At 40.4% G+C, this 22,123-nt stretch overlaps 1 protein-coding gene and 1 long non-coding RNA gene across 2 annotated transcripts; one reads left to right on the top strand and one right to left on the bottom strand.

The window, feature by feature from the left end:
* Positions 1–2,373: 2,373 nt before the first annotated feature.
* On the bottom strand, positions 2,374–13,216 carry ube2b (ubiquitin-conjugating enzyme E2B (RAD6 homolog)). The gene is made up of 6 exons (XM_003451439.5): positions 13,013–13,216; positions 8,017–8,097; positions 7,228–7,253; positions 6,085–6,174; positions 4,276–4,364; positions 2,374–4,125 (listed from the first exon to the last, which is right to left on the bottom strand). Exons 1-6 carry the CDS (start codon positions 13,054–13,056, stop codon positions 3,997–3,999), a joined length of 459 nt encoding a protein of 152 aa, XP_003451487.1. The 5' UTR covers positions 13,057–13,216; the 3' UTR covers positions 2,374–3,996.
* On the top strand, positions 6,102–7,221 carry LOC112848032 (uncharacterized). The gene is made up of 3 exons (XR_003221909.1): positions 6,102–6,229; positions 6,288–6,290; positions 6,832–7,221. It is a non-coding gene; the product is annotated as an uncharacterized LOC112848032 (long non-coding RNA).
* Positions 13,217–22,123: the final 8,907 nt, after the last annotated feature.

The raw sequence follows: 22,123 nt of genomic DNA, 5'->3' as shown, positions 1-22,123 counted from the left end.
GTGTTAAGGATGAGTGATGAGGAAGTGTGCTTACCAACTCTCACCACCTGGGGCCTGTTTGTGAGGAAGTTTAGAATCCATCTGCAGATCGGTGTTCCCAGCCCAAGGTCGACGAGCTTCGTGGCAAGTTTTGAGGGGATGATGGTGTTAAATGCCGAGCTGTAGTCGATGAAGAGCATTCTTGCATATGTATTCCCTTTCTCCAGGTGGGTGAGGGTGGTGTGTGTTGCCAGGGCGATGGCATCCTCTGTGGCTCTGTTTGTCCGATAGGCAAACTGAAGAGGGTCCAGTGTGTCAGGGAGGGAGGAGCAGATGTGACCTTTGACCAGCCGCTCCAGGCACTTCATGATGACGGATGTCAGTGCAACAGGACGGTAGTCATTCAGACAGGAGACCACTGATTTTTTGGGAACGGGAATGATGGTGGATGCTTTGAGGGACGTGGGGACCACTGACTGCCTCAGGGAGAGGTTGAAGATGTTGGTGAACACCTCTGCCAGCTCGTCTGCACACACTCTGAGTAGCCGGCCTGGGATGCCGTCCGGTCCTGGAGCTTTGTGAGGATTGACCTTTTTAAAGGTCCATCTCACAGCTTCTGTTTTCAGAGTTAAAGTTGCAGCCTCACTGTCCTCCTGAGGGTAGAGGATCTGCTCTCTGTTGTCTGCATCAAAACGAGCATAGAAGTTGTTAAGCTCGTCTGCGAGAGATGCAGTGGGCTGGACACTGACTGTGTTGACCTTCTTGTAGTCAGTGATGCAGCGCAGTCCATTCCACAGTCGCCTGGTGTCAAAGCTGTGGTAGCTGGACTCCATTTTGTCCCTGTAGTCCTTTCTGGCCTTTTTTATGGACTTACGGAGGTCATACCTGGCTGCTTTATATGCATCAGCATCCCCGGAGTTAAAGGCAGAGGTCCGCACTTTTAGCTTGGCGCGAACGTCTTTATTTACCCAGGGTTTCTGATTTGGGTATATGCGGACAGTGGTTTTTGTGATGATATCATCCATGCACTTTCCAATATATCCAATGACAGAGTCTGTGAGTTCATTGATGTTGCCATCAGCTGCATCCACAAATATCTGCCAGTCAGTTGTCTCAAAGCAGTCCTGCAGGACCTCCTCAGCCTCACTGTCCCATTTGTAAATAACCCTGGAAGCTGGTTTTTCCTGTTTTAGTCTTTGTCTGTATGCAGGCAGCAGCAGAATGGAACAATGGTCTGCCTTACCAAAAGCTGGGCGGGGGAGGGGTTTGTAGCACTCTTTGAATGGAGTGTAACAATGGTCCAGTGTTTGATCACCTCTTGTGGGGAAGGAGATGTGCTGATAGTATTTGGGGAGAACCTTCTTCATGTTGGCTCTGTTGAAGTCTCCCAGCACAATAAAGGCAGCTTCTGGATTTTTGTTCTCAAGTCCAGTGATGATGTCATACAGTTCGTCCATAGCCGTAGCTTTATCAGCGTGTGGTGGAATGTAAACAGCTGAGAGGAGAACTGAGCTGAACTCCCTCGGGAGGTAAAAAGGCCTGACTTTAATGGTCAGCAGCTCGAGGCTCTGAGAGCAGTAAGTTTTTAAGATACACACATCTCTAGCCCACAAGGAGTTAACCATAAAGCACACCCCTCCTCCCCTTTTCTTGCCTGAGTCCTTCGTTCGGTCTCCCCGGTAAACAGTGAATCCATCCGGCGTGATGGCGCAGTCGGGGACGCTGGGCTCCAGCCATGTCTCTGTGAAGGCCAGAACGCAGCAGTTCCTGATGTCTTGTTGGTGTTTAATCCGTGCACGCAGCTCGTCAAGTTTGTTGTCCAGAGACTGGAGATTCGCGAGCAGGATGCTGGGGAGAGGTGGCTTGCTGTTTCTCTGTCGCGTTCGGCACAAAACTCCGGCGCGTTTCCCCCTCTTTGTTTTCCCTCGACGTCGCGCGAGTAAACAAAGGATCCCAGGCAGCAGAGCGTCCACGGAGTCGAAACCTGCTGTAAAGTCCGAACTGGCTGACGAACGTAGCTCCAGAAGCGTTTGTCTGTCATACCGAGTGTATGATCGCGCTGTGCGCACAGTAATAGAAAGCAGAACAAAATAAATAATAACATTTTTGCTGAGATGACTGGGAGCTCTCGTTGGTGCAGCCATCTTACGGCGCAACCGGATACAAACATGGCAGAAATGTTGCAATACCTTGCTTTAACTAAGTTACATGACAATATGAAAAACTACAAAACTCAGTGTAATAGTTCCACCCTATAGTTAATTATGAGACCGGTTGTCGGCATCTTCGCATTAACCCTGTGGGTCCAGGTTACCTGTGTCACCTGGAATTAACCCAGCCTGGTTAAGCGCATAAGGAACCGGATGGATGAATAAATCACCAGAACCCGTGTCAAAGTCTGAAAAATGTGTTTTTTTTATTATGTTTATACAGCATATCGTTAAGTATACATTATGTTTAATTCACAAAATTGTTTTTTATAACATATCCCTTCTGCTTATTGGGTGAGATAAGTCACAAGCCACAATATAACCTTTATTATCAAGGAAAAGAGGAATTCTGGTTTATGATGACTGATTACTTAGCTGGAGTCGGGCAGGATTAAGTCAGTAATTTACAGTTGAGGGGTGGCATTTTTAAATGGGGGAATAAGAGCAAATAAAACGGTGGGCAAAAAGCAGGCATGAAAACAACTTGAGCCCTTAGGAAAACAGTTGACATCACACTCTTGGAACAGGCTTCATGATCTTTGCAGCAGTTTGTTCTTATCCAATCAATTCTCTTATGCCCAAAATTATAGGGAAAAAAAGAAAGTATGAAGTGGAGCACCCTGCTTTCATCCTCTGCTTATTTGCTAATTCAGATGTCAGCTGTGTCATTTTTAAGAGAAAGAACAAAAGCACCGACTGTGTTCAGGCTGACACATGTCACAGGCGACAAAGCATTCAGAAGTCATTTACTTTCTTTGGCAAACTAAATGAGAAAAACCAAGAGAACAGTTTGACTGCAAACAGTAAAAAGGTTCAATAAATAGAAAAAAGCAGACTAAAGAAAAACACGATGTAGAAACAGAGTTCCTCCAGCAATGCCAATTCTGTCCCCCCAACCCCCCACATCGAATGATACAGCGACACCACCCACATCTGAACTCGCTGGCTAAGGGCCATCAGGCTCTACATATATTTTGATTATAGCATTATATGCAGTTTCTAATATACCAAAGAATGAAACTGTCGGGGACTGCAGAGCCTCAGTCCAAGTTCTTCATGTTAATATTCACTTTCTCATAACCCTCTCAAACAACCTTCTTCTACCCGGGAGCAGAAATGATTAAAAGAAAAGCTCAGAGATTGCCAGTCATGATTCATCAGTGCAAGGGAGACTTGGCACTGCTGCAGCCTGTGACGTCTGCGAGCCCAAACCTACAGCATCTCTTAAAATAAACAGAGATATGCTGGAAGAGATCAGGGACTGCTCTTTATCAGCTGAATCTGCTGTCGACTTCAAAGATGACGATGATGGTGATGATGCTACCGATTCTGGCTTTTCCCACGACTTTCAAAATAATGATTCAGTCATTGATGTGCCCCTTTCTTAGCCAAGTTGTGGATAATACAAAAATAAAGGAAAAAAAGAGGGGGATGGGAAGGAGTCTGTGAAACACAAACAGCATCATTCCAACCAGAGATATATTACAAATTCTGTTAGCAATAACTTATGTCACATCATGCAATAAAAAAAAATAAAAGTAAAGACAGGGAACAAATACAAGATTGATTTCCCCTCTCCTGTTTCCCTAAAATGCATTGGCAAGCAAGGTAATGTCCATTCTGGTTTGGTTGTTCTTGCCCCCCCCCCCCCAGTGTGGCACTTAAGTTCTTCTGATATAGTTGCTGTGTTTTCTTTTTTCTTGATTTTTTTTCTCGATGAGGTAAAAATGAGAGACTGAAGTACTTGGATGGTGAAGAGTGGGTGATGGAGAGAAGAGTAGAGTAGAGAGCAGAGAGCGAGAGGAGCTCAGACATCCACCCAGCTCTGCTCCACGATGGCCGTCACCCTCTTCTCGTACTCCCTCTTGTTTTCCTGATAGAGCTGTGCGGCCTGACTGTTGGCTGGGCTGTTGGGGTTTGGCTCGTCCAGCAATGACTGCGAGAGAGAAAAAGGAAGACTAATGATGAAAATGTTGACATCCTGAAGGTTAAATAACCAGGAGAGATACTTCGGATGTCCCTGTATAGAATCATCATGCTTCACCGTGAATTAAAATGTATGAAAAGGGAGTGAAACACGACCAACCTGGATGGAGGTGAGTATGGACGACACATCGTACGTGGGGCTCCAGCGATTCTGAAGTATGTCTAAACATATACTGCCATCTGCGTAAACTGACATGCAGAGAAAAAGATCAGCATCAGTGTCCTTCTGCTCAGTTCCCCTACATTTAGTAAAATCTGAGAGAAGTGTTATCAGTTTAATGTAGCGAGATTTGGAATAATGTTGCAGCTGTAATAAGAGAATGTATTACTACCAACACCTTTACAACTAAAGCTAATGAGGAGTGTATCCGTGACCATTCATTTTATGCTAATGTGTGTTATATTTAATGCTGTATGCTTTCATATTTATTTGTTGCCCCTTGTTTTCTTATTGTACTGTTTTTGTTTGACCTGCCAGAGGCTACAGATTAAATGTAGACATTAATGTGCACCCTCCCTTTAAATAAATACATGACACTTTTTAAAATTAAACATTTAAATTGAATTTAAATCATCAAGACAGTTTCTTTACATTACTGGTGAAGTACATTGTAATCTGGTGCTTGTTCTTATTGTAGCGCTGCAAACTGAAAACTTAAAAATGAAACAAAGCCATAAATAAGTCTAACATATTACATACATAACTCATTACAATGCCGGCATGCACCAAGGTTATTATAGTTCATAAAAATGTGTGAAAATACATTTTAGGCTCTGATGCATGTTTATTGAGACTGTGAGATCTGGAAGACTAAGTCTACCTCCAGAAACTGAATAAAATAATAAACCATTAAAAAGAAAAATTGACAAATTTATAACATGTTTAGTAAGAGTTGGATATTTATTCTGTGTAAAAATGTAAAAAAGATAAACATTTTTACAATTTCATTTTTAAACAGAGGAATTGTGCTGCTGGTATAAACCTAGTGGAAAGTTGCAGTGGTTCATTTATGCTCCTGGACATAAATGCATAAGCTTTTTTTTTTCTTTTTTCTTTTTTACTCCATTTTAAAAAAAAATATAAAACACTGTAGGGTTTCATTTTATAGCTACAGAATTCTTGATGTGTGTTTATTTGCACAAAATATATTAAATATTACACAATCATCTACAAATATCTACAATTTTTTTTCGATTGGGTTTAAAACTGAAGCATAGGGGTGCTGGTTTATCTCACTGGATTAGCTCACTGGGTTCAGCATGTGACTCATTTGGCGTAAGGTTAATGTGGAGGCTGCCCTGATGCCATTTACTGTTCTTTCTTCCAGCTTTCCTGACTCCTTTCTACCTGCTACAATAAAGGCTAGATGCAGATAATGTCCTCAGTCTTTAAACTTGTAGACTTTACTGCAGGCTGACAGTAGAAGTCCACTGTCCTTCTATGAGATATACCTGCAGCATACAGACAGGGATGAGGTTATACTGTAAAATATAAATCTACTCATAGATTGTGCTACATTCTTATAGATTTAGTATAGAAAGTAATTAAAATAGCCAGTAAAAGTCTGATCTACTGGCCTGGCAGCCAAAACGTGTCATGTTGAACACTTATTCTAGTATACTTCAACACATAGATCACATAAACATACCTGAAGTTTTAAAATCTATTTTTATATTATATATATTGTAACAAAGACGTTTTTTGATATAGTATAGGTCATTGAAATAGAGTCATTTAAAAAAAAAAAAAGTATTTCTGTATAAACTGTGTTCAGAAATGACCCTACACTGTCATTTTATTCACTAGACTAGCTTAGTTGCTTGAAGGTCAGAACACTTGGTAAGCTTCAGTGAACATGGGTGCTGCACCATTGATAATTGAGGGCATTTCAGCTGTTAGCCCACTTACCATTTGGGTGAAACATTCTGGAGACAAACCGAACCGTGGGAGGCTTGTTTGGGTACTCCTCAGAAAACTCTATCAGAAGCTTAAATGTTCCTGCGAAGATAGAAGGAGAGGGTATGAGGCATAACAAATGACAGACAGAGGGAGCGTGAGGGGGGGTGAACGTAAGTAATTTTGCAAGGAGAATACAGATGTGAAGGATGGAGGGGGTCAGACAAAATGAGAGAAACAATTATGTTACTATAAATATCAGCAGCTCGACTGAAAAGAGAAGCTAGAAAGTTAATTATTATAAAAGAAGCAATGGACGGTGTTGAAATCCAAGCTTGGAAAAAACTGTAGGAACGCTGCCTGCCTGCCTGGCGGGGGGGATGACAATACCACATCAGCCTTTTATGGTCGAGGGGTAAAAATCGTACTTTATGATGCTGCGTTACTGACCTACAAACTTCTGTTCAATTCACAGCATACTATAGTTAAAATAAGTACTTTGATTCATATTTATAGAGCCATAGAGCCAGTGCGTGGATGCAGCCAGTTTTTAGCCCACCAAAACTAGGCCCCTGATAATTGTTCAGTTGAAATTACTGCAGCTGTGATAACTTGCCAAAAGGACTCCTATACAAAAAATAAAAATAAAAATGGGTGGCCTGTGTATAAATTAGACTACAACTTCTTCAACTTTCAAGGATTAAATGTCAGTTCTCCTTTCTACTTCAAAATAATTGTAGCAGTTCCTAACTCTCAGAGGTCTAGTTGTTACCACATGATCAAAATATGATGACCGATTAAAGTACCACTTTGTTTTCAATTTAAGTCATTTTAAATGCATTTCAGACACTTAAACTACTTCAGAACCTCAATTTGTAATAATTTCTAACTTACAATTTAAAAAAAGAAGCTATCTACTCAGAGGTGTGGCAATCCTCACGATAATTGTGGGATTTTGTGCGCAGGTAGACTGATTATTTGAGCATGCAACCCATAATCATTTCACTACACACACGCTGCCCGAAAAGTAATAATACATTGACTGAGTTCTCCAACTCTACAACAACATCACGAGTTCAAGGTAAAGTTAAACCACATCTAGAACTCAGATAAACATGAGGCTGCACTTTAGATGACTCAAAATGTAGAACTTACCATCTTCAAATGGTGTTCCCACAGGCCTGCAGAAGGCAGAGAGAGAGAGATTTAAAATGTTTCCAAAATCCAAATATCCCCACTGCTAATCCCCATTAAGACCCTCTCTAGTAGTACTGCAGTCTGTCCTTCAAGGAGTACAAGCTCTGCAGACACCAGGGTCCATATTTACTAAGCACTTCTTGCTCACACAGAACATGTTGAGCGGCCAATTAAAACAGCTGCCTTCATACTTTACATTTGTAGCAGCCTCCCCTTTGATTTAGGTGAGCAACTACGATCGAGTGTATTTTTATAAACCCATGTGCGTATTTCTAATTTGGTTTTGTTACATATCCTTGCTCCTGGTTGGATTTCTAGTTACTTTCAGCAATTCAATTTGCTTGTGCATTTGATGTTTTATTAATTCTTGCGACTTAAATTTCACATCACTTCTGAGTAGATTTTTCTCCAGTTGCTCTTCTTTTAAACACGCACAGCAAATTATCCACCAGAGATACACCCAGTATGAAAAAAGCTACTTCTTTAATACGGGTTTATTCTTAACACACTTTCTTATCTCCAACAGTGTCTTCCAGCCCTCTCTTCCACTGAACACTTGCTGTGACTCCACATGCTGATTTTCCAGACTGCTCTGTGCAACAATCAGTGCTGCAATCAGAAACACTTTTTAAAGCAGAAGGATGTGGTGGACGAGAACACAGTGGGGGTGGGTGGGTTGCAGAATCTGCGCATCACAATCGCAGTGGCACAGTCAAGACGGCAGGGCGGATTTAGAGAATGACTCACCCAAAAATAACAGCGTTCCAAAGCATGATGTTGTTCTCTGATGGTGCTCCGCTCACACCGGTAGGAGGATCTTCTTGAAGTCTGGGCAAGACGGAGAAAGAAACAGAGACTTTAGAGTGAAGAAAAAGAGGTGAGACGAGAAGACATACACAGCAAAAAACCCTGAATCAGTGGAAAGGGAGGCAGGGACATGAAGTAAAGGAGCAAAAGAGGGGGGGGGAAGGGGAGAAAAACATGAAAAAGAATGATTGCAAAAATAAAAACCCCTTAGATGTAAAGGGAGAGAAGCAAGTGGGAAAGACAGAGCTGAGCAGGGGTGGTGGTTTTAATTAACAGCTTTACTGCAGGAAAATTAGCAATCAAAACACGAACTGCTGTATCAACACGACTTTCAACAGACAGCCAGGCTCACAGGATCAACAGCACTATGACAGTCCTGTTGTCACATGTCAGTGAACACAAGTGCTCATCTGAAGCACTGCAGCACCAGTACTGTATCCACAGTGGCCATCAAATCTCTGGTGTTGTTAATGCAAAGCACTTAAGCCATCAAGTCGACCTTCACCTGAAACGACTTCAGAGTAGCACCGACGGGCTATCAGAACAACGTCGAAGCAGGAAACGAGCGGAAGCCACGAGCCTGCACTACAAAGCAAGCTCAACATATCCAGGATCTCTTTTCCTAATCTGGCTTCCCTTACCCTACCATCAGCCATCATCAGATTGTGTTATCACCATAACAAGACAACCCAGGCTTCCCCCACTATGAGCACTAACGAAGCAAGACGAGCACACATGACCAATCAAAAACTTGGACATCAAATCCAATTTTAGAGATCTAACCAAATCCAAAATGTCGACTGTGTAGGACACAGGAGGATCTGACATGTCATGACAACTGCTTACTCTATGAAATGTACAGGCTGTCGTTTGATATGTGTGAAACAGTTTCAGTCTCACTCGTTCAGCCACAGCACTGCTCTGAGAGGAAGACAAATTGGGTAAGCAGTTTTAGCCTATGTGCAAGTTTTATATAAGGTCAGCAAGAAAAGGCTTAAAGCCCTGTTTTGGCATCACGTCATTATATTAAAGGTTACACACACACACACACACACAAAAGAAAACTATTTAAAGACTGCTTGTAGCCAATAGCAAAAAAAAGTATGTACTGATTCAAATCTGTGTATTATCATCTGTGTTTGACCTTTTCACCTCTACCGTGACCTTGGACCCAGACCTTCCCAGTAACAGGAAGCCTGTAGTACTACAAAATAAACCTACATTTCTTTTAATTGAGCATATTAAAATATCCTACAAGTAATATTTTTCCACCATCTTCCACAATGTGCTGATCAAAGTACTGCGAATCATATTGCAACCATAATAAATGCATAACCTTTGCATTTCCTCTATAGACGCCCTACACTGCTAAATAATTCAGCAAGTTTGGTTGTGGAGCCATGTGGAGACAAGTGATGAAAACCGGCACTTCTACATGTCCTAACATTCTGGCTAATTGATAAAACTTATGTTTCTTCGTGTCACAGCAGCTTGACCCGGCCTGGCAGACTGGGCTCTAAATGAAATCACTATAGTATTTTTTTTTTTTTTAAACAAGTTAAGGTGGAATAACTGCTATGCTTTCAAATATAATGTTTCATATTATATCTTCTCTACATAGACCTCCGATTTATAAATTGTTAACATAAAAAAAAAGGTAAAAGATTGTCAAATGAGTGCCAGTCAAAGATTTGAAAACCATCACTTTTTCACATGATAGTGCTTGTAATTTGAAGGTAAAAGAATGAGAAGGTAAAAATAAGAAACTAAAAAAGGTTTGAGATCATGTATACTTGTTTTTTTTGACTGTTCAGCGCCCAAATGATTTATCGGTTAACCCAAATTAACCACAGCTGGATTAATCATAATCAAAAATAATTATTAGTTGAGGCTCCACAAATAAAACTACCCAGGCGTGCCTGACAAACGACATGCCACAGCAGCAACTGCCTAGCAACAGAGGCGTCAGCAAATCAAAACAGGCGTGGCAGCGGGTCAACAATTTAAATGAAGTTTCCGACAGCGGCCTCAATAAAATCTGTGTTGCTATCAAACTGATTTCTGAAGCTCATGGTAGATTATTGTGCCACATTTTTAGGTCTTGCTTCAAATCACCAAATCTATATAGGCCAAGTCCGGCAGTCACTACAGGCTATTGAGGCCTACAATTCCAGGCCCGGTTTAAAAGCTGGTTTAATAAGAGCTTATAGCTATAAAACAAGGTAGGCTGATTTGTGCGTCTGTGAGTGCAGATCCATGTCTAAGTCCCTTGCTGTAGACGGACCCACTGCAATTAACCTCATTTACAGTAATCTCCCTGAACTCTTTGCTGGTAAAGGGAAGCGCCATTGAGTTCATCTTCTAGGATAGACCGATAGTTTATTTTAATTGAAAACTGGGGATTACTCACAAGTCTGCAGTAAGGAAGATTAGGGCAAGTACGGGACTGTTGATGAAGAGACTGTGTCGTGGTAAATTTGACATGAACTGTCAGAAAATAAACTGGCAATGCATTTTAATATGTTAGTATCAAGTTATTATGTTAGTATTATATTAAGCTATTATGTAAAAATAAAAGCAGGATTATTTGCCTTAACTATATGTGGACCAAAACATGCTCTCTGACCTCTAGAGACCGATGGCTGAGGCCAGAAAACACCCAATTAAGATTTAAAATTTAAAAGACTAGCCTCTTATCCGTACTATACCAGCCTCTTTGATTCTCTTTCTTTGATTGAATCCTGAACTGAAATTAGCCCAATAATTTCAAATTAAAAGCCTCTTTGTGTATTGTTGTAAACTAAGAAAACCCATGTAGTACATTCAGTGTTACTTTCCAAAAACACATTTTCAGACTAAAATCAGACACATAAACCCCAAAACTGGGGTTACGCATTTTTTGGGGAGGGGTTTGACTTTTTCTCAATAGAAAGCATTAAATAAGTAATAAAGTAAGCATTTAGCGAAACAGACTCAGTGCCTAAGAAAGGGAAAACTGCTCTTATATCAGAAACATTCATATCATCGTTTTGTAGTTATGTGTCATGAAATACATCCAACATGTTTTCTCTTTAAATACAGACAAAAAGTACAACTTGGTCTCAGGTGACATTAGTCACTGTCATTTTAGACTCTTTATATCAGACACTGCATTGTTGCAGGACTTTAATTGCAATCCCTCATAAAACTGTTTATTATTCTAAAAACAGTGTGGTCAAGATAATCATTCATCTCAAACAAAGCCTTCTGGGAATGATGCAGTTTAGCACATTCAAACACCTGGGATTAAAAGTTACACAAAGTGTTATAACATGTGCCAAAAGAGGTTTTAATGCTCTCTAATAGAAATCAGAGCTTACAAACTATTATTATTTAAAATATCCATGTGTTATATGAAAGGGTAATATCTGATTTACAACACTGCATTAATGCTACAAAGTAAGCTACAATGCGCTAAAATGTAACTACACATATAATCATAAGTATCCCTCATAGTAATATACCCTACAAACTCGGAATTTGATTAGCATATGGAGAATGCATCCATTAAACAATAAAACTATTTTAAGAGTGCAGAGAGATGCCCAGTTTCTCTTTCTTTTCCTTTATAGCTCTGACGATGTGTGTATACATTCAGAGTCAGCTCTGAAGTCTTCTCTCCTTCCTGTGTTTCGGTAAAAGTAACTGCAGTTTGTGGTTTATCAGCTCCAGCCCAGCACGAGCGGCCCAGTTTCATTCATGAAGGCAGCAATGCAGACAACAATGTACAAGAATAAATGCCAACAATGCCACAGCCCACTGCAGCGTGGACTAAAATTATTTCTGAAAATGTATCTGGCAAAGAAAGGAAGCTTAAGCCTTACTGAATATAGTCAAAAAGAAAGAGGACCACAGCATTTATTTACCGTCTTATTACACCTAAATTACTGAGCTAAAACCCCACACAACAGTGTAGCGGCCCATTTTCAAGAAACATACACTTTGACTTACAGGTCAAACAGGTGAGGTTAAGCAATACCATGCAAGACTGAATTCAATCAGCCAGCACTGGCGTGGACACATGCTGATTCGGGCATGTGCAATTGTGTTTCCCTTGCCTCAGTGTCACCGTTTACCACCTGGGGACTAGCAGAGCAGAGTTCAGTTACAGTGACACATTATCCCCTCTGCTTCAATGGCTGCTCTTAGTAGAATAGCTTAGCATCTTTTTTCCACTGACAGGTGTGCGTGTGTCTGTTATTCACGCACACACAGTTGAATGCCATATGGAGCGAGGCAACAGATTGGGGATAGCAGGTATTACAAGCAGGCCCTTGCCAGGTGTTATTCCCCCAGGAAGCCTTAACATATTCTTTTTGTTATCGTATCATCACGTACTAACTGTATTAAATATCTGGATTTAAAATAAAGCATCAGGAACATATAGATAGAGCAATCCCCGACCACAAACCTTTGCAAAACCTGCAACCCTAGGATGAAATATGACCATGCCGACTGGTTGACTTATTTGAAAGCACAATATAAACCTACAGCTTGCAGACTGCGGGCATTAATAGGATAAATCCTGTGACATTTAGCTTCTAATCAGGGCCAGTTAAGCCAAGACAAACGGTCACCAGTAAACCTCTGCAAGTGAAGCTGATCCCACACCAAAAAAAAAAAAAAACTAGCCATAAAAAAAGAAAACGTTATTCCCTCGGTACAAAAACCTCCCCCCACTGCAGAACACAAACAGCGTTTAAATGATCCCCTAGCGTCTCGGTTACTTCATAAGCCATCAAATATCGAGACAAACCATAACCGATGAGCCTGTCTCACATTAACTCCTGCTTGGGTTTCTACAGCATTGTTTGCACCAGCAGCTAACACTAAGCTAGCTGCCGACAGCTTCATGGGCTAAAGCTATACAGAGATGCCCAAACGATGAGGACGGTACCTTTTAAAATCTCGCATGAGCCGTCTCCTTGCCGGTGTCGACATAATTCAAAATGTGTTAAAAATACAGATATTTAAAAAACAACAATAATAATAACCCAAGACCATAGACCGAATACTGTCGGAAACAAAATCCGGTACTTCTTCCGCTTGCAGCTCTTTTCTTCTTCTCCCTGAACCACTGGCTAGCTTTAGCTATTTATGGTGACGTCGGTTGCTTACAGAGGCACAGCCCCTTTTAGCTCACAAACGGTGCTGATGTAAAAGCGTTAATTTAAACACCTCCGAGCTGCAAATCCAACTATTTTTGATACTCTTACTATAGGTGGTGTTCATTTTCTCAAATACCCGGAACTCTTACATACTGTTCGTGTCAAATTTAGCTAAAAAAAAAAAATAGCAGCAAAAAAATTCCCTAAACCCTTATTCTTTTCCCAAACTGCCCCAGAAATACACAAAATATAATATATTTAAAATGTATACTGTTTATTTATTTAATATTGTGCTACAATTTTCTGTGTATTCAGGCTGTTCCAGGTCATATCTGTGGAGATATGGATTTTTTTTTTCTTTAATCTACCACTGTGGTTCAAATCAAGGGAAAATAGTGTTTTTAACTGTGAAACTATAAATGCCATATCTTCGTTTATTTTCTTATGGGACTTAGTGGTGACAGAGTTCAAGGAGCACCATGACATTGTCATGAGAACTTTTTATTTTCCCACCACATTTTTTCAAGTTACTTTGAAGGGTCGTATGGAAACAGCATAGGAGGGATCATATATGGTACATGTAAGAAACAGCGGTCACACAGAGGTCTGAGAGTGCCTTGAAATGGACATGAGATCTAAAACAGGGCAGTGGTTAGCACTGTCACCTTGTAGCAAGAAGGTTTTTGGTTGCAATCCTGGCTGGAGCCTTTCTGTGTGGAGTTTGCATTTCTGACCAACTCCAGAGTAACCGACTTACTCAGGCTTCCTCCCACAGAGAGACAGAGACATGGATTTTAGCTCAACTGATGATAATAATTTAGTAATGTATGTGAGGTAAATGTAGTGTTTATCTATCTATCTATCTATCTATCTATCTATCTATCTATCTATCTATCTTAGATACTATTCTCACACACTATTAGAGACGATGTCAGTGGAAGGGTGAGCTGTCAAGAAGCCATTCTTATGGAAGGAACACATGGGGAAAAGGCTGAGGTATAGCAAATCACACAACAACTGGACTAAAAATCAGTGGCAAAAGGTCTGAAGGAGTGATGCATCCAAATTTAAAATTTGATCCAGCATTCAATACCACCTGGAAAGAATCTGATTAGCAACAGCTTCATTTTTCAGCATTACAATAATCCCAAACACCCTGCCAATGGAGTAAAAGCATACCTGGATAGAAAAACACATAATGGAACAGAATTAGTCATGGATTGGCTTTCCCAGAGCCCGAGCCTCAACATTATGAAGGAGTGTGGGATCATCTTGACAGAGAACAGAACACAAGGCAGCCAGCATCCAAAAAATAGCTTTGAATGTCCATCAAAAAGCCTTGGGAACTATTCCCGAAGACTACTTAAAGAAATTATACGTAAGCTAGCCTAAGAAAGTCCAGGCTGTGTTGAAGTTTTGCACGGTGGCTGATGACCTGCCCAGGGTGTACCCCGCATCTCACCCTATGGTCTCCAACCCTGAATCGGATAAGTCGAAGAGAATGGATGGATGGATAGTTCCATTTCCATTTGTAAATTTCACCTATTTCCAATTTCTGCAATTTTTCTAGCAAAATATAAAGAATAAAGGGGTGGCTCAAGACTTTTGCACAGTACTCTCTCTCGAGTTAGTCATTGCACATACTGACCAACTTCATCTGTTCTCATGGTAACAGTACAATTAATATTTCACCTTTAAGAGTGCTAACTCAGCGAGGTGCAGACCTGTGTGAGTATCAATCAATGCCATGGTTTTAATAACCTTAAAAACCAAATATTTGCTGCTGTCTTGCCAAAGTTTTTCAGCTATGTTGCCCTGATGAGAACAAAATAGCCCAGAAGAGTGAGACTGAATGAAACATTTTTACCTGATTTTTTCCTGAACTATGGAACGTGTTTTATTTTTGATTTGACTGAATATCATCCCTCTAATACAATCTACCTACTCTGACTTACGGGCGGGCAGCTGACAAGTGAAAATAAAAATTAATGTGCATCGGCCTCGTAATCCACTCTGCGGTAAGTAGCTTAGCTTAAAATCTACATAATTTGTCTGGTAGTAATGCACTCTGCACGGTCCTCCTTGTGAAGTGATTAACATCAAGTCTGCAAATACACCCTCTGACTTTTAAACAGTTCAATAGTTACTGAGAATACAGTTGCTGTCATCATGCTGCAGCCTATAATAAATACAATTACACTTCACTGCACAGAAGGAAACTGCACTAGAATCAAATAAAGAGCCAACCCTTTTCATTAACTCAGGGTGTTCTGATCCCAGACGTTGAGTATGTTCGTGCACTAGTGGTCAAGGAAAGCTATTAGCATGAGATAACAATAACCAGTTTTGTTTTCATGCTTGCATGCTTCTCTGTGATTAGCACAATATTACAAATACAACAGGCCAAATAAAAATGCAGCACTCTGTAAGTGTGTTTGTACCTGCAGTCTGGAAGAAGAAAAGGAAAATGTTTTTCTCCTATTGTTTCAATAGCAGTTTTTTTTTTTTTATTATAAATGGTTTGTTGTGTGTTCTACTTTCCTCTACAAATTACTTTCAGTTTTAACTTATGCATCTTTATTATGGTTTTTATTCCATCCATCCAACCATCCATCCATCCATCCATCCATCCATCCATCTTCTTGCGCTTATCCGGGGCCAGGTCGCGGGGGCAGCAGCCTAAGCAGAGAGTCTCCCCAGCTACCTCCTCCAGCTTGTCCGGGGGAACAGCAAGGCGTTCCCAGGACAGCCGAGAGATATAATATCTCCAGTGTGTCCTGGGCCTGCCCCGGGGCCTCCTCCCGATGGGACATGTCTGGAACGCCTCACCCAGGAGTAGGGATGGGTATCGAAACCCGGTTCTTGTTGAGAACCGCTTCTCACTGTTTCAATTCCTTGGAATTGTTTGCCATTTTTGCAAACGATTCCTTTATCGATTCCAGTCGCCCCGAAAGACGTCAAAGACGTTGCGGAGCGTCATTTACCTGGCAGGGCGCCTAAGCGGCTCAAACGCTCAAAAGTTTGGTTATACTTTACGAGAACGGATGACAACGGGGCAACTTGCAGTACTTGCAAAGTAGATATTTCATTTAAAGGAGGAAACACTACGAATATGCAAAAGCATTTGCTCACAAAACACGCGATAACCTTAAATGAATGTCGTGTTTTTAATTCCGCTCCGGACTCGTGAATCTCAACCCAGCAGCAGCGGTAACGTTTGCACGTCCTCTCCCGTTAATGCGGCAGGTAAATAATCAGCTAACAGTGCATATTATGTTAGCGCGATCTGCCTTATTACAAAACCTGCCATTACTGTGCGCTGCATTTAGGTGACCATGATGAGAGAGAGAGACAGAGTCTGGCTGGCAGTTCTTGCTGCAGTCTACCGTTAGCGTCTCCTTTCAGGCCAGGATAGACGAATGTCACCGAGCAGTGACTAAGTTTGTGGTCAAAGGCTTGCACCCATTTGCCACAGCAGATGCCCCCGATTTTCGGTAAGTGAACATGTTTTATTGTAGGCAGGGACATTACTGGATATTCTTGTGTAATTGCTACAGAATAATTTATGTTATACTTTGTTATTGCTACAGAAGAATATTTATTTTATTATTTTACATTTACAATTTTTTTGTCCTGGGGACCCCGTGACACCCCATTGAAGAGCCGTAGGCTGTGGATCTCTTAAGAGCTCACTGTTGGGTTCGTAAGGCCATGTTACTCCTAAATTTCTATCTTGTTCAAAGAGAAGATATAAAACAAAGTTCTAAGCTAATCGACCTTAGTGTTCTCCTTTTTAAAAAATAAGAATCGATAAGAGAATCGATAAAGAATCGAATCGTTATACAGAATTGAAAATGGAATCGGAATCGTGAAAATCTTATCAATACCCATCCCTACCCAGGAGGCATCCTTGTCAGATGCCTGAACCACCTCAACTGGCTCCTTTCGATGTGGAGAAGCAGCAGCTCGACTCTGAGCCCCTCCTGGATGGCTGAACTTCTCACCCTATCTCTAAGGGAGAGGCCAACCGCTCTTTGGAGGAAGCTCGTGTCCGCCGCTTGTATCCGCGATCTCGTTCTTTCGGTCACTACCCACAGCTCGTGACCATAGGTGAGGGTAGGGACGTCGATCGATCGGTGAGAGCTTCGCTTTTATGCTCAGCTCTCTCTTCACCACAACGGTTTTTATTCCCCAACACTAAATGCGCTCTTTTCTTGTCGATTTATTTACAGTTTACATGGTTACATGAATTCTTGCAGAGAGAATCACTTCATTAATCAGTCTTCATAAAATCCTGTAAGATAATATTATTCATAGTTACAGACTTCAACAAGGTGTTATTTTTCTCTCATATGATAACTCAAATAATGCAAAACTGGTTGATGTACTGTTTTTTTTAGAAAGGGTTTAACAAAAGTATTGCATTAACTGTTTAAGAGTTACATCAATTTTTGTACACAGTCATTTCAAGAGGCTCAACCATTACTGGACAATTGACTGCCAAGCAGTTTTATAACTGGTTGATGCCTGTACCCTCGTTGTTCCACGACAAGCTAAGCAGATAAAAGATTTGGACTTAACTCCAATCGTTCAGCCTGAGTTTACCATCTTCATGATGGAACTCTCAATATGAGGTGCAAAAAGATCTCAGAGCAAATTAAGGCTGAAAAACCAAAAATAAACCTATCAGAGAGAAAGCAAAATTATCTGGTAGATTCTTAAAAGGAATCAATGAACTGACCAACTCAGCAACCGCAAAAGGCCTGAAAGACCACAGAAGAAAGGAAAGTGGATGATGGCATAATTTCCATGGTTAAAAAAACAACTTCACAACATCAAACCAAGTCAAGAACACTCTTGAAGAAGCAGGTGTGAAATTGTCACTTCTCCAATCAATAGAGACCTTTACACAGAGGGTGGACAGCAAGGCACAGATCACTGTTTACAGTTAAGAACAAGACGATCATAACAGACTTCATCAGAAAACATTTAATTAGATATATGAACCCAAGATTATCTCGTTCCAGAATGGTGGGAAAACATGGCGAAAGCAAGAAATAGCTCAGAATCTGAAGGATTCTGACATTATCTGTCAGTCATGTTGGAGGCAGTATTATGACATGGGCATGCATGGCTGCATACTCTGGCTGCAAAAAGCACTCAAAGCAATCCTTATATGTAAAAACATTTTTTGGTGTTTCTAGTTACTTTTGAACCTCAAAAAACATGAAACAGAAGGTCTCCACTTCAATCACATCATCATAGTTTGAAAATTAAAATTTACTGTGGTCATTCAGAGAGGCAAAATTACAAATGTTTCGCTGACTCTATATCTGACTAACTAACACCAAAATAGAAATGAGTTCCAGCTCTAATCCATTCTGATTTCTGGTCTCTGTGTAAGTGAGTGTGATCCTTGCTGAGAAACAAGTGACATTATTTAATCATCTGATTGTTTTCTTTGTTACAGCATGCATGTAAAGCACCTTGTCATATTTCCACTGACTGGTAACTTCATCATCTCTGCTCTTTGCAGAGAAAAGGCCAATATTTACTGGAATTTTAAACTGGAGAGCTGTTGCAGAAAAACTCATCAGGGTCATCTGAAATCTGCTGCGCTTCAGTGAAATCCCACTCAAAGCTTCAGCAAATCTAACTTACCGTTTAATCTAGCTTAATTATTCTCTTGGCCCTTTTCTTGAGAGAGTCCAGTCTGCAGCTATCAATAGAGCCGAAGCTTTGTTAACAGTGAGAGAATGTAGGTCACTCACAAACAAAAGTGGCTGGCATCAGCTCACCCTATAACTGGAAATGAAAAGCATTCATGTAATGAAAAACACATTTTCACCCTGCCATGCTTTGCAAGCTCTTGGGGAAAGAAACTGATTTATATATGGTTTCATATCAACAGCGATGAAGCCGATGATATCCACTGAGAAACAGTGAAATGTTGAACATTATTATGAGTGCAACAGATTGGGTTTTTTGAACAGCTTATATTTATTGACACGGCATTACTTTAATTTGCCGTTCTCTGGTCGATTACTGGAGAAAAGGGTAACCCTCTGTTTGTCTGCCTATCTGTCAGAGTTGGATAAACGCCTGGATCCAGCCAAAACAGGCAGGAAGAGCGTACCACTGCTGAGCTCAGGTGCTTTTAATAGAAAGGGCAAAGAAACAGTACATTGCTTTCTCACTTTCACCGAGACACAGGGACAGTGGTGTTTCTCTTCATCTCTCCTTCTCACACAAACATACTGTTAATACAACCATATAGGTGTTTTAAAGAAAACCTTATCTTTCTTTGCTGAAACAGGGTTTAGTGAAACATTCAGACTCTACAACTACAGTGTATACAACGCAAACTTTACATAGTCCATTTACAAAGTTTATATCAGAAAAGTTATTGACTCCTTAATCTTTTTCTTGAACCTTACCAATCCAATCTGAAATGCTTTCCAATCACGTGGGAGTTATTAAAGTAAATAAACACATACCTTTACCATTACTGTGCATGTGTGTGTTAAGTGCACCCTTACTCCTTCTGTGGGAATTAAGAGGGTAAGAAGCAGCCAGATTCTGATCAAATGAACTGATCTTCAGCAAATGTGTGAACCTCTATAAAAACAGACGTTTTGGCGATTTGTTGGTCTGTGGCATTCACGTGTGTAACGTGATGCCACACTCTTCCCTGCAGTGGACATCGCAGCAAATTCACCCAAGGATCGATCCGTCTAACTCTTAGAGAAATTCCAAAAAAATCCACCTCAGACCCTGCAGACCTCAGCTGGCATGTTAAATTTTGATTTCAGGACAACACAGTTAGAAAAAGACTTAGCAAGTAACTATAAGACTTCTTGAGCAGTGTCTTTGGGACAGACAAAACAAAAAAGAGATGTTTGATTATAATGCACAACACCATGTTTGGTGAAAGCTAAATACATTATATCAGCACAGCTCATGCCGTCTGTAAAGCATGGTGGTGGATGTGTGATGATTTGGACTTACTCTGGAGCCTCAGAACCCGGGAACCTTGCAGTTATCCTGCTGACCATGAACTTCTGTGTACCACAGTATGTTTGACAAGCGGTCCTACAGCTACACCTCAGCTAAAACTGGGTCATGTAACAAATGCAGATCTACAACAGAATGGCTGAAAAAGAAAATAATGCAGGTGCTGCAATAGCCCACTCAAACATCAACCTAACTGAAATGCGTGGTGGGAGCAAACCTCAGTGAACTGAATGAACGCTGTAAAGAGGAGTGGGCCAAAGTTCCTCCACAACCATGTGAGAGACTGATGAAGTCATAGAGACAATGATCACTGGAGGTTATTGCTGCTAAAGGTGTACGTATAAACTAAAATTGCACTGATGAGTCAGAACTAATTGTCAGCCATTAATCTTAGATTAATCTTATTTTCATCACAGTGAAACAGAAAAGAAAAATGTTAATGGACTTGAAATAAATATGTTCTTCATTAATATGATAGGCCTGTTTACAAAATTAGATGAAACTTGGTGCATTAATAAGTACAATCAGACAGCTGCAGTCTTCGGGTGGTTTACCTTTAATATAACTCTTCCTGCCCTCTTCTGTTTTGTGTTGTGTGGATAGAGAAATCACTCAGGCCTGCATACCTCATGCATTAGTCTCACTCTAGTGACTCATTAGTTTTTACAGAAACCTGCTTCTGGCTGGAAGACTCCAACCTAAGTGTGAGGGCAGGACTGTGACTGAGCCACCAACATGTGCTGCGGCCATCAGCGCTAATGAGGAGCAAAGCTTTAAGATGGCACAAGCTAATTGTCTCATTAGAGCTTTGATGCAATGGTGGTAATTAAATTTCACAGTTGACTGGGTAAGTGTTAGGCAGCCGGTGTCATGGTTGGATTTTAGGATGTGTGAAGGGCACTGGTACTTGTAGTGACTGCGATGAAATTTAAATTAATTAAACCAAGCCCTTTTTTAATTAATTCTATCACAGTTTTAGGAGGTGCTCTATAATCAACCATCTTCTTCCTTTCTGACTCGTACTGATTTTTCTAGCCACAAAAACTAAAACCAGCAGATTTTGGTGATTATTGAATTTTTTGTTTAGTGCTATCCATAAATATCTTCCCTTTAGATTGCAGTTAAATATCTTGCCACTGATAGTACCAAGAAAGACTAATGATTAAGTTTTTTCTTAACTGCTCCACCTAAGATGAAATCAGGAAAGAGGTGAAGAAGGTTTAAGTATCCTTCGAAGATACTCCCCTTTTCTCTCCAAACCTCAACGTATATAGATTTCATTTGTGACTACTCGCTTAAATAGTGAAACTGCAACAGCAAGTTGTTGTTTTTGTATTTTTTCATTTTTTTTCTAGTATACTCTTTAATTTTTATTGATATATTGCAGTGATTAAGGAAGTGGCAGAGGTCTTAGCAGTAGACAAACAAAGTTCAGTAGGTATTTTGACAATAAAACTTGCTTTTTTAAAATATTTTGCTTCTGTACATCATTACAGTGGATTTTAATTTAAGCAGTCAAGATATGACTGAAATGCAGATTCATGAGATTTTGCAAAGTATTCCATTAACTGGTAAAATGTTCCTCTCCTCTTGCTACTTCTTTGTGGCTCTGTCTGCCTTCAGTTTTGTATTTAATAACTAAAAAGCACGCTCTTCTGTGCTGAGATCAGGTCACTCACTTGACCATTGAAGAATATTTGATTTCCTTGCCTTGAGAAACTCTTTGGTTTTTGCGCTGTGAAGCATCTACTTTATTGGATCATCTTTGCAATTTGTGTGAATCTGGGCAGAAAGTATAGACCTCTACACTTTACAATTCATCCTGCTACTTCTATCAACAAACACTAGTGATTAAATTCTACTGGAACCATAAATACCAGTACCAT

The sequence above is a fragment of the Oreochromis niloticus genome, linkage group LG10, assembly GCF_001858045.2.
Source record: "Oreochromis niloticus isolate F11D_XX linkage group LG10, O_niloticus_UMD_NMBU, whole genome shotgun sequence".
NCBI lineage: Eukaryota > Metazoa > Chordata > Actinopteri > Cichliformes > Cichlidae > Oreochromis > Oreochromis niloticus.
The sequence above is the reverse complement of the archived record's forward strand: the minus strand, read 5'-3'. Positions and strand labels throughout refer to the sequence as shown.